The 13,430-nt window shown below is 39.1% G+C and overlaps 1 protein-coding gene across 1 annotated transcript in view; it reads left to right on the top strand.

The window, feature by feature from the left end:
* ces2b (carboxylesterase 2b) overlaps positions 1-12,889 on the top strand; it is a 75,714-nt gene extending 62,825 nt beyond the window's left edge. The window contains exons 35-50 of the mRNA XM_079809658.1: positions 1,400-1,547; positions 1,646-1,795; positions 2,330-2,402; positions 3,117-3,277; positions 3,358-3,547; positions 3,626-3,767; positions 3,845-3,978; positions 8,238-8,391; positions 8,489-8,593; positions 8,685-8,786; positions 10,100-10,243; positions 11,318-11,395; positions 11,526-11,673; positions 12,025-12,174; positions 12,248-12,320; positions 12,410-12,889. Of these exons, the coding sequence (XP_079665784.1) occupies positions 1,400-1,547; positions 1,646-1,795; positions 2,330-2,402; positions 3,117-3,277; positions 3,358-3,547; positions 3,626-3,767; positions 3,845-3,978; positions 8,238-8,391; positions 8,489-8,593; positions 8,685-8,786; positions 10,100-10,243; positions 11,318-11,395; positions 11,526-11,673; positions 12,025-12,174; positions 12,248-12,320; positions 12,410-12,593 (2,136 nt within the window). The 3' untranslated portion in view covers positions 12,594-12,889. The remainder of the gene's footprint in view (positions 1-1,399; positions 1,548-1,645; positions 1,796-2,329; positions 2,403-3,116; positions 3,278-3,357; positions 3,548-3,625; positions 3,768-3,844; positions 3,979-8,237; positions 8,392-8,488; positions 8,594-8,684; positions 8,787-10,099; positions 10,244-11,317; positions 11,396-11,525; positions 11,674-12,024; positions 12,175-12,247; positions 12,321-12,409) is intronic.
* The last annotated feature ends 541 nt before the right edge of the window (positions 12,890-13,430 follow it).

Below are 13,430 nucleotides of genomic sequence, written 5' to 3'. Positions count from 1 at the left end.
GAACACATGGCACCAGGATGCACTATGGGTAAAAGGCAAGCTGGCAGAGGCAGTGTGATGCTTTGGCCAATGTTCTGCTGGGAAACCTTTGGTCCTGCCATCCATGTGGATGTTACTTTGACACGTACCACCTACCTAAGCATTGTTGCAGACCATGTACACCCTTTCACGGTATTCCCTGGTGGCTGTGGCCTCTTTTAGCAGGATAATGCGCCCTGACACAAAGCAAAAATGGTTCAGGAATGGTTTAAGGATCACAACAATGAGTTTGAGGTGTTGACTCTGCCTCCAAATTCCCCAGATCTCAATCCAATCGAGCATCTGTGGGATGTGCTGAACAAACAAGTCCAATCCATGGAGGCCCCACCTCGCAACTTACAGGACTGTGTTTACAGGAATTTTTTCGACCTTTCTTCTAGAAGTGCATTTGTGAGGTCAGGCACTGATGTTGGTCAAAAGGCCCTGGCTCCGCTCTAATTCACCCCAAAGATGTTCTATTTGGTTGAGGTCAGGACTCTGTGTAGGCCAGTCAAGTTCCTCCACACCAAACTCACTCATCCATGTCTTTATGGACCTTGCTTTGAGCACTGGTCCGCAGTCATGTTGGAACAGGAAGGGCCATCCCCAAATTGTTCCAACGAATTTGGGAGCATGAAATTGTCCAAAATGTCTTGGTATTATGAAGCATTAAGAGTTCCTTTCACTAGAACTAAGGGGCCAAGCCCAACCCCTGAAAAACAACCCCACACCACAATCCCCCCTCCCCCCAGACTCGTCCATCGGATTGCCAGACAGAGAAGCGTGATTCGTCTCCACTGCTCAAGAGTCCATCCCCCCAGATTTCTGATTGCTTGAAGTAAAATAAAGGATTGAGTGCACATCGGCAAACAGAGGTGCGAGCTTGTCGAGCTTGTCTTGTAAACATGAACTGTTACATGATTTATGTATAACGAGGGGTTGCCTACATTATTACAGGAAGGCGGTACAGTAATCAAAGTATGTTTTCAAGAAGTTTCCTGTGCACAAAAATCCGAAGCGTGCGCCTCATCTAAATATTCACTGTGCTATTAAATTAAAGTTAAAATATGATAGAGCAATAATATGAACAGTGAAAGTAGCAGTAGCTCCAAAACATTTTAACAGGCATAATAAGGCATGAAAATAACTGAAGGAAATATCTATTTCCTAAGCCAACACATTTGACTAATATTATTTTGGTTCCTCTGCCAAATATTAGTAATAAATTAAAAAAAGCAGTGAAAATATTTATCGTACTAAAATACTAAAAATAAAAGTGTTGGGTATAGGGTTTTATATGAACTCTGATGTGTGCTGCAGGTGCGTTGCAGAAATTTTTTTTTATTGTTACAAACTTCTTGTCTAATTTGATCCCCTTTAGCTTCAAGATCAGTCCATTCTTGAGCTTGTTTTAAATGAGTATCTGGGCACATCGCCTGACAGGATCAAAATCCGAGATGGTTTTCGAGAGATGTTTGGAGACTTTATGTTCAACATCCCAGCTCGCAAAGTAGCAAATTACCACAGAGGTAAGAGTTTGTTCAATGTGCTGTAGAAATATGATTAATTTCGTAGAATGCTGTTTCAGTGATACACAAAGATAATTAACAATTTCGTCTTTTTCTAGATGCTGGTGCACCAGTATACGTGTATGAATTCCAGCATCCTCTCAGTATACTTAAAAAGAAAAGACCCAGTTTTGTTGGAAGTGACCATGGAGATGAAATTGCATTTGTTCTTGGTTCTTGCTTTGCAGAAGGACTTATAAAGCTGGAAGGTAAAACCCATATAATATTAGGGAAGAAAAAAAACGTAACAAATGAATTGTTTTAGAAGTACGGTCACATTAGCGAGGTCAACACAGTGAATTTCTTTAATATGTTGTGAAATCTTCCTGGGGAAAACTTTCACTTCACTTTCACTTTATTGTTTATGTCCCCAAAGGGCAATTTGTTTTGCAACAAGACCAGCATACATACATAAAAAACAGTTTACAAACATTTAAAAACACCTACAAACCGCAGCAGCCCAAACGTCTACCTACTTCCCTCAACTCCTACTTTCATCCTCACACAAAATTTCCAGTCACATGTAATACTTTTGAAATGGCTGGATTAGACCATGAAACTTTGCCAAAAAAAAAAAAAACCTTAAATGTGACCAAACCTAGTCTCATTGATATCTATAACCACAACAGTTGTGAAAGTATGGCTTTTATAGGTAGTAAAACATCAATTTCAATGAAAATACAGCCAGTACAGTGTCTCTTAGTTTTTCTTTTTGACATATTTATTTTTTTTTTTTAATTCAGATGAACTCTCAGAAGAAGAAAATGAGCTTTGTAGAACTGTTATGGCTTACTGGGGGAACTTTGCTCGCACTGGGTAAGTCAGACATCATAAGTTCAGTTGATATTTTTTGGAGTGATAAAGACAATGTCTGGGTCATAGGTGGATATCATGAATTAAAAAAAGCTTCATTAAAAGAATGAAATTCTTGAAATTAAAACCTTACCAAGTAGTTTAGCATTTTGTTTTGAAGCAATTAGTTCAAATGTTATAAATATTTGAAACAAATCAAATGTCTGCCGAATCAAATCATGTGGTGCAACCAACATGCAGAAACATGCATGTTGCAAACTTAAAACTGGAAGTGATATAATAGTGAAGACCTTCAGACCCCTGGAGTCAATCAGTTAAGATTGTAAAACATAATGTGATGCAGCTTACAAAAAACATGATATTTATAAATAAATACTGTATATGTGATGATATAAGATGACGTTTGTACAGTTTTTTTTCTTAGTTAACAATAATTATTGTATTGGTTAACATGAAATTAACTGAGTGTGAGCGATATATTTTTACATTTATTAACCTAATAAAACCTGATAATAAAAATAACAAATGTTAACAGATACAATTTTGATTTAAGTAACTGTAGAAATTAACATAACTAAGATTCATAAATGCTTGTTGTATTTTTTATTTAGTTCATGTTAACATAAAGAAGAACTACCATAAAGAAGTATATTTTACCTTGAAAATATATTTAAAATTAAGATACTTTTTTTTTTTTTTTTTTTTGCATGACGGCAGGTCTCCGAATGGTCCGAGCCTCACATCTTGGCCTGGATATGGAGCTGAGGCTGAGTATCTCAGCATTGGACTGGAACAGAAACCTGGAAAGGACCTGAAGGGAAAACGCTTTACTTTCATGACTCAAACCCTCCCACGATTAATAAATGAGCGAAACGAAGGCATGTTATAAGAGTCAGTATTGTTTAAAAAAAGGCTCACTGCATAAAATTAAGAATTGTTACACATTTGTTTTTGACAGGACCGGTAGTACATACCAACTTAGGATCTCTAAGAGGTTCCTTCCTGACTGTGAAGGGCAAGGAAACTGTTGTCAATAGTTATCTAGGTGTACCGTTTGCAAAGCCGCCTGTGGGGCCCCTGAGACTGGCTCGGCCCCAACCTGCAGAACCATGGCAAGGAGTGAGAGATGCAACCAAACAGCCACCGATGTAAGATGCCACACAACCAAATTTAATTTCAAATGCGTTAAGACATTTCCAGTATCTAATGTACCGTGGTTTCTCTAGGTGCATTCAGGACAATCAAGTGAGTGTTGTTGAACTAGAGTTTCGCTCTATGGATGTGGAGGTTCCTGAGGTCTCAGAGGACTGTTTGTATCTTAACATCTACACTCCAGTCAAACCTGGCGAAGAAGACGCCAAGTTACCCGTAAGTTCAACAACAGCTTTTTGTGATTGAATGTCCTGATAGAAATTGGGTGGAGAATGTTTCCTTGTGTTTCCTAGGTCATGGTTTGGATTCATGGTGGAGGACTTTCTCTTGGTTCAGCTTCAATGTACGATGGCTCCGTTCTGTCAGCGTATCAGGATGTGGTCGTGGTGCTGATTCAGTACAGATTGGGACTGCTGGGGTTCTTTAGGTTGGTGCTATAAAGCTGCAATTTTACCCTGGAAAATACCATGTTTAATTAAAATGGAAAGATTAAAATCTCCAATAATGATGTATTATTATGAGGTGCCAATATTTAATTGTGGTGCATAATGAAATCTGAAAATTGGTCATAGTACAATTAATAATATTTTCATATCATATTAAAACATTATAGCAGTTAAAAAAAAATCAATTTAGAATCAGAAAGAGCTTTATTGCCAGGGATGTTTGCACATACAAGGAATTTGTTTTGGTGACAGAAGAAGCTTCCTGTACACAGAGACAACAACAGTACACGGATAATAAAATAAAAAATGTATATATATGAATGAGATATGCATATGTACATGGGGGGTATTCCAGAAAGCAGGTTATGTGACATACCTGGGTATGTTTAAGAGTAAGTAAGCGGATAACCTCAACTTTCGGTTCTAAAGACAGAGGTAAATTTCAGTAAGTAGCGATGGCAACTCACTCTCTGAACATAACCTGCTCCGGAACAGCTCTTGTTCCAGGGTTAGTTTACTTAAGATGTATTTAGATGTGTGTTATATAATTAATATAGTTAAATTAATATAACTAAATGTGTTATATAGTTACATAATATACAACATTATAACAGGAAGGGGCTTAATTTTATACACCTTTGGCCATGGAAGTGATTGGAACACTTGAATTCAAGGATTTGGAGGGGTGTCCCAATAATTTTTCATAACTTTTTTGGCTGGCGAAGGAAGTATAGCCTCTGCCGGGACTTTTTTGCAATAGAGCAAATATGATTGTCCCACTTCAGGTACTAAGCTAATCTGAATGACTCCACAGCTGTCACAGTGCTGTTCATGATGGTGAGTGGGGGCAGTGCAGGGGTGTTTCTCAGAAAGTCCACAATCACCTCCACTGTTTTGAGTGTGTTCATCTCCAGGTTATGACAGCACCAGACAGTCATCTGCTCAACCTCATGCCTATATGCAGATTTGTCACCATTGTGTATGAGGCTGATGATGGCAGTGTTGTCTTCAAACTTCCAAAGTTTGACAAAAGGATCTTTAGCATTGCTTTCATTCGTGTAGAGTGAGAAGAGCAGTGGGGGGCCTTAGGTGCCAGTGCTATTGTTGGATATGATTTTCCCCAATCTCACCTGCTGTTGGCCATCTGTTAGACAGCATCTTTTAGACTGTCCACTGACAGATAGAACTAGGAACAGAGAGTTGGGTTAACTTGGTCTGGAGGAGTGCTGGGATGATGGTGTTGAAGGCTGAATTGAAGTCCACAAACCGGATCCAGCATAAGTCCCTGGTTTGTCCAGATGTTGCAGGATATAATGCAGTTCCATGTTGAGGGCGTCGCCCACCATGGGCGTGGTAGTGGGGGTAAAAGTGGACCTGACTATCCAGGGCCCCGTCTAGGGAGAGGGCCCTTTGAAAAGTCTGGAATATATTTTAACATGGAACATGGGGGCCCATCAGGACTGCCTATGCATAGGGCCCAGGATTTTGTGCTACACCCCTGTCGCCCCCATACCTGTTTGCGCAATAAGCAAGGGTCCTGTGATATCCTTCAGGTGTGCCAGCACTAAAGTCATTAAGTCCAATGATTTTGGGGTTATTTTTGGGATGGGGATGATGGTGGAGAGCTTGAAGCAGGAATCGGTATTGGCTCCTTTACCGCAATTTTGTGGCGGATCGGGTATCGGTCAGACAGGACAAATCCAAATCCGATACCATGCGTATAATATTCTGCGTATAAAAAAGTGTCTGGAGGAAGTAAAGTTGTGGATGTTCAATTGAATGAAAATAAAACTAACTTATTATGTTTGGTTGCTCAGCTTGTAGCCAGATGGTAAGCGATAACTTAAGCCCATGAGAGGTTTACTTGCATTATCAAATAAAGAACTTGGGGATCGTTTTTGACCTATCCCTCATATTTGATCAACAGATAAAGACGTGTCACATGCTCTGTGTCTGTCCTTGGACTTTTACGTTGAAGTTTCCTGTGCTTTATTTTGTAGTTTTTCATGTTGATTAGTCTCCTTAAGTGTATCTTGTTTCCTTGTTACTGTTGTTAAGCTTGTTTTCCCCTGTGCATTTATAGCCCTTGTGTTTAATTTGCTCTCTGTCAGTTGTTGAATGCTTTTGTTCCTTGTGTTCCAGTTTTCTTTTTGTTTGTTACTTGTTTCTTTTATTAAAACATCAGCCTGCTTTCTCTGGACATAAAAAAGGGCATTTGCCAAACCGAAACCAATTCTTCCAGCTAGGGGCCTGTAAAAAGTTGTCCATGCCTATATTTTTTCCTGTCTAGACTATTGTAGTGCTCTATATGTTGGGACTTGCCATAAACATGTTGCTTGCTTGCAGCTGGTACAAAATGCTGCTGCAAGTTTGTTAATGAATGCAAAGAAATCAGATCATGTTCCATGATCAATATCAGACAACTCCCTTGTTGTCTCTTTTGGGATGGCTACCAGTACAATTTAGGATACAGTACAAGATTCTGATATATGTTTTTAAAGCACTTCACGGAATGGTGCCTGAATACCTAACTGAGCTTATTAAGCCCCACAGTCCAAGCGTTACACTAAGATCATCAAATAAGATTTTCTTAACTCTCCCTCGTGCATGTCTCAAATTAAAGGAAGATCGTGATTTTTTTGCGGTCGCTGGGCTATGACTGTGGAATAATCTACCACTGGATGTTAGATCTTCCTTGACTTTATATGTCTTTAAGGGTCGTTTAAAGGTCCCATGGCATGACATTTTCATTTTTAGTGGCTAGAAATTTTGATCGGTGTAAACCGAGTTCTGGCTGTCTTTCTCTGCCTTTGAGAAAATGACAGCTCAGATGAGCTGATCTTGAATTTTCCTGTTATGATGTCATGACAGGAACGGTTACCTCCCTTTCCTCCGCCCAGAGAATTTGGCACGCCCATACAAGCGCCATATTTGTTTGTCCTCGAGAGAACATGGCTTGTGAACGAGTGAACGCTGGCAGTTTCTCAGTGTTTGGATGTAGAAATGAAAACAGAAGTCTTTTTTCAGTTCCTTCTGATTTGTGATCAGTGATTTCTGATGTGTAGCTAATTATTCAAGTTCACACAGAACTTTATTATTCATGTTGCGGCTTCTCTCTCTCCCGACAGAATGATGTTTTCTATCTTGTGAGTCAGTGTTTTTGTACGTCCTCGTCGCGTCTATCTGTTCTAAAATGTGCATACAGTCGTGAGTTTCTGCTCAACATCGGCAGAGCCACATCTTTAGAGATAAACCTCACACACGCCGAAGCTCGGGCTGCACTGGCTGGTCGGCCTTCAACATCACCGACCCCCAGTACTGCATCTGGCCCACAGCGGAGGCGCCATACGTGGCACGAGATTAAGCAGAAGGAGGGTAAGCGTGAGCGTATCCGGGCTAGGCTAGCCAGCTATCTCCACAATAAACTGGATTACATTCGATTACTGCTGTTGTGTCTTTGTTTGCGCTGTGTACTCAATGCGCATCACTGACGCTTTTTATATGATAGGAAAATATCTAAAAATAATGCTATAATCAACACTTACTCGTAACTCGTTCATCTCGACAGCTGTAATGGTACATTACATGTGTTACAAAGTTGGTAGAACAAGGAGGAAGACGGCTGTGTGACTGGGTCTCGTGTTTATTCAGAACTCTCCGATACAAACAAAATAAACTCGCGCTGACAGACAGCGCTCTCACAACTCAGTAGTTACAATATAACTTTGTTAGCAATCGCTCCGTCTCTGGTCCATTGATATCTGGTTAGTGAACAAATTGTTCTTTTGAACCGGTTCTTTTTAGTGAACCGGTCAAACCAGTTCACCAAATCGGACTTAATCGTTCTAAACGGTTCGCATCTCGAGTCAGCGCTGATCCATCATTTACTAAAGATACTAACTTTCTGACATGAGTGACACACCCTCCGACTAGAAATAAACGAATAACCGGAAGTATATGCTAGGAACTACAACAGTTCACTGAACTGAGACATGCTGAGAGAACTGATGAGAAGTGAACTCTGGCAGGCTTGTGCCTCGTAGACCTCGTTAAACCACGCCCCCTCCGCTCATTTAAAATGTCTAATGTCTAAATTATTAAATACAAATTTGAATTTCAGTGTTTCATTACAAAAACTCTCTTTGGTGCATCACTAGCACAGGATTTAAGCCCTATAATATGAATCCATTTTTCTGTATTTAATGACGGATTCAGATAAAAGGTTTGTTTTCTTTTGCAGCACAGGAGATGAACACGCGCCAGGAAACTATGGTTTTCTGGACCAGGTGGCTGCTCTTCAATGGGTCCAGGAGAACATCCACAGTTTCGGTGGAGATCCTGGATCAGTGACCATCTTTGGAGAGTCTGCAGGAGGAATCAGTGTATCCACGCTGGTGTGCATCTTTATTTACTATCTGTAGAAGCCATAATTCAGCCGTAATGATTTGTATTGAATGATCGAGTCACTTTCTGTGTCATTATGTCTTTAAGATTCTTTCACCGTTGGCTTCTGGTCTGTTTCATCGTGCCATTGCAGAGAGCGGGACTGCCTTTTGGAATGGTTTAGTGATGGCTAATCCTTTACAGAGAGCCCAGGTTTCATTTACTTTCATAATCTTCTTATATTTTCATTATTATGTTGTTTACAAGTCTTCATCTCAAGTCCTCATGTTGGTCGTCATTGCAGAATGCAGCCAAAACATGCAACTGTGACAGTAGAAGTTCATCAAAGATAGTTGACTGCATCATGGGCTGGTCTGATGAGGATGTTTTGGAATATTCCAAAAAGGTGTGACATTTTTCATAAAAATAAAATGTTTTCGAAATCATACTGTGTAAGTAAGATCCCTTGTGAAACAAGTACTTGTTACGGGAATAATATACTTAAGTGTGAACTGAATGTAATGTTTTCGGACACTGTTCCTATTATAGTTATAGTTTAAATGTATTTTAATTTTTAAAAAAATTGTTTGTTGAACTAAAAAGTGTTTTTTTTGTCCCAACTAAGTAGGAAAATTATTAAAACACAATGATTTAAAATGTACTTTAAAGTAAAACTTGATTGCACATTTTAAAATTGTTAGGAAATGTTAGGAAAGTCCTGAAAGTCCTTTTTTTCATTTAAAATTACAATCAATATTAGGCAGCAAGTAAACATTTATCCTCAAAGTTGATGTGCTAGAAGGAGGACAAATGTGCAAGGATTTGAATGAGGTCAGAGTATGGGTGGGTCATGGGCGGCCAAGGCTCATTGATGCACGTGGGGAGCGAAGACTGGCCCGTGTGGTCCGATCAAACAGACGAGCTACTGGAGCTCAAGTTGTTTAAGAAGTTAATGCTGGTTCTGATAGAAAGGTGTCAGAATACACAGTGCATCGCAGTTTGATGCGTATGGGGCTGCATAGCCGCAGACCAGTCAGGGTGCCCATGCTGACCCCAACAAGTCAAAAAAACACCAACTGTCCCCAAACACCAACAGAGCACATGAGCATCAGAACTGGACCACGGAGCAATGAAAGAAGGTGGCCTGGTCTGATGAATCACCTTTTCTTTAACATCAACAAGTGGATGGCCGGGTGCGTGTGCGTCGCTTTCCTGGGGAATACATGGCACCAGGATGCACTATGGGAAGAAGGCCAGCCGGCGGAGGCAGTGTGATGCTTTGGGTAATGTTCTGCTGAGAAACCTTGGGTCCTGCCATCCATGTGGATGTTACTTTGACACGTACCACCTACCTTCTCATTGTTCACCTACCTTTCATGGAAACGGTATTCCCTGGTGGATAATGTGCCCTGCCACAAAGCAAAAATGGTTCAGGAATTCCCCAGATCTCAATCCAATCGTGCGTCTGTGGGATGTACAAACAAGCCCCACCTCGCAACTTACAGGACTTAAAGGATCTGCTGCTAACATCTTGGTGCCCGATACCACAGCACACCTAGTCTAGTGGGGTCCATGCCTCGACAGGTCAGGGCTGTTTTGGCAGCAAAATGGGGAACGGCACAATATTAGGACATAATTAGGTCATAATGTTATGGCTGATCAGTATATATAGAATATATTTTTTGTCATTCATGAGGATTGTTTGCGCTGTGTTTATAGTTAAAGATGATGCACTTTAGTGCTGCTGTGGATTCTCATTTCCTTCACAAGCCGGTAGCGGAGATCGTCCGGAAACAAGAGTTCAGTAAAGTTCCTCTCATCACTGGTATTACTAATGATGAGTTTGGCTTTTTACTGCCCACAGTGAGTAAATATTACATTTATTATTATAATCAATATCACACTCCAAACAGCTTTTAATTAAATAAAGAAAGCAACTGAAAATCCATTAGTATCCACATGATATTACTATTATTTCTTCTATGCAGGTGGTTTAATTTGACTTTTTTTCAAAGGTAGAAATTCATAAATATTAATTTAATTCTTTTTTTTCTTTCTTTTTTTTCTTTCTTAAAGTGCCCCTATAATGCTATTTTTATTTTAGAGGTCTCCTACAATAGGTTTCCATTCATCCAGAGACAAAACACACTTTCATTTCCTCATACATTGCAGCATAAGCTCTTTTCTCACAGTGTCTGAAATAGTTCGATAAAGGATTCAGTCCCTCAGACTGGGCCATCTGACCAATCAGAGCATAGTAGGCCAATCACAACAGACTGGGCTAGGGTGACCACCCGTCCCCCTTTGCGTTGTACCGCAATGCATTTTCACCCCTTGTCCCACACGTCGCATATTGAGAAAATGTCCCACATTTTCATCAGTCTGTTGGTTTTTAATTATCATATTAAGAAAACATGCATGCGTTCTTTTGCCTTTTTAAGAAAGCATTTTAATTATTCTTTTTGCGGCATCGTTTTCCACCTATATTTAACAGCGCTTCGTCAGAAGTAACATCCCGCCTTACACAAATATAACAGCCGTTTTTAAAATCCTATCCAATTGTTGAAAAGAAAGGAGTAAACACGGTCACTAGTAGGTTGTGACGGCTGTCAATCAAAATGTGGAGCGGATTCGTTCCATGTGTTCCTTGTCAGTAAATGAATGGATAATTCCTTAAATTATTTTATATTATATTAATATATAATATAATATATAAGACTGTCAATGAACTAATTTCATGTTGTTTTATATTTTTATTTGTTCATTATTTATTTAGTTGGATCTTAGTTGGCTCAGTGATGTTGAATTTAAATGACATGTAAAATATAAAGTGAATAAAATCTATGCACATACAGAGATCTCAAATGAATTTACAGTATATTCATATTTTAGGTTTGATTTTTTTGATGCATAAAGTTTAGTTTTATTTTGTTATAGTATTTTTTGGATCCTGGATGGATTGATAGGATGGATAAAGAGCAAGCCACAAAAGCTTTGACCCTGACTTATCCTGACGTAAGATACGACTCAATACAATGCACATTTACATTATGTAATATTAACCTTTCAGTGAGAAGTACATTGGAAATCTTTCTTCACTTTTTTTTCTTTGAATTCTGTGTGCTTTGAACGCAATTCCCTTTAGCCCCGGGACCGATGGATCATTGACCTGGTGGCAAAAGAGTATCTGGGCAACACAAACGATCCTGTTAAAATCAGAGACCTTTATAGAGAGATGATGGGGGACGTGATTTTTAATATCCCAGCCCTCCAACTGGCAAAACACCACAGCGGTGAGAAACAGTGAATTACTCATAAATTCATATTTAACTATTGCAACTGTTTAAACACTGCAAATATTATGACACCCTTTCACTATACACAGAGTCATTTGAATGACAATATTTTAAGGAGTTATATTTAAATTAAAATACTTTATTTATATATATATATTATATGTTAATTTCAGAATGCAGCCAAATCACTGAACTGAATCATCGAGAGAGAGAGAAAACTAAAGTTTATTGTGCATGTTTTCATTATCCTTTAGCTCCCCAAAATCACAGTGAACTACTCTTTGAGTAAAACCTTATTGTCATTTATTTCAAATGTCTGTAAAACAAGGATCTCTGTTGTGATTTTAGCTTCAGGAGCGCCGGTTTACCTGTACGAGTTCCAGCATCCTCCCAGTATGGTCCAGAAGAAGAGACCCAGCTTTGTTGGTGTCGACCATGCGGATGAACTTTTCTTTATTCAGGGAACCTGCTTTGCTAAAGCTCATCTCAAAGCAACCGGTAGGAATCATGATTATAAAAACAAATTCTTTACCAACACTGGCATTTTCATCTAACGGTTCAATCCCTTTAGCTCCTTTCACAAAGGAAGAGGAAGAGCTATGCAGGACTGTGATGGCCTACTGGGGGAACTTTGCACACACTGGGTAAAATATCCATTCTGATTTTCTCTCTGTGTAGAAGAACAAAAGTATATTGTTTCTGCACTCTAATAGGTCTATTTTTGGATCGGCAGGTCTCCGAATGGTCCGGGTCTGACACACTGGCCTGAATATGAGGATAAGGCTGAGTATCTCGGTATTGGACTGCAACAGAAACCCGGCAAGAACCTGAAGGGAAAACACTACGAGTTCATGACCAAGACGCTTCCAGATATTATTCGCCAAGTCCGAGAGAAAACAGAGCACTTAGAACTGTAAAAAAATTAGCACAAAGCACTTGTTGTATGCACAAAGCACAAATGTATGATTAATACAAAAAAATGACTGTTATTTAGGAATGTAAATAGTTGACCTGAGAAAATCAAATAAGGATTGAGTATATTTTGATGCTAAAGTTTGAATTTGAAAGACATAATTGACCAAGTAACTTTAATCTGTTAAAGTTGATAACATTTGGACTCAATTTTATTGAGAACAAACGAAGGCTGAAGCTGCAAACCAATATTGCAATACAATATGAACATATTAAGTACATTGTACTTTTTTTTAACTCTAAAAAAAAAACACTCTAAAAAAAAAGCACTAAAAGTTGATCTTGGTCGTAATAATCATAGGGGAACCACTTTTGGTGCTATATAGCACCAAATCGTAACATGTTTTGTATATGGTAGCGGTGCAATCCGCTTGTTCAGTCGTGACGTAAGGAACGCCGTTTCTGGGTCCAAGCCTCAACTCGTTTCACTTGAGAATGCCATCGACGGCCGTTTATGAGCGCTATTTATTCATATTAAACATCAAATATTTTAAAAAGTTAAACATTTTAAATACTTACAGTCTGTCACAGACATTAATATTTTAAAGATTTATAGAAGATGAATCACTGTCTGGCCATCTGGAATTTTGGTATGGAGATAAAAGTTATGATTATAATTTTTTTTTGTAGTATTACACCACATTGTGTGTGTATATTAGCACCATTTGTTGTTTTTCTTGTGGTATGAGAGAGCGTTTGGACCCGGAAGCGACTTAATAACCGAATATAGCACCTCAGCCAAAGAACCGGTGAAGAACTGCTGAAGAACCACTGAAACACAA

This window comes from Gobio gobio (assembly GCF_949357685.1).
Source record: "Gobio gobio genome assembly, chromosome: 25".
Lineage (NCBI taxonomy): Eukaryota > Metazoa > Chordata > Actinopteri > Cypriniformes > Gobionidae > Gobio > Gobio gobio.
This window is presented reverse-complemented; position numbering and strand designations above follow the sequence as displayed.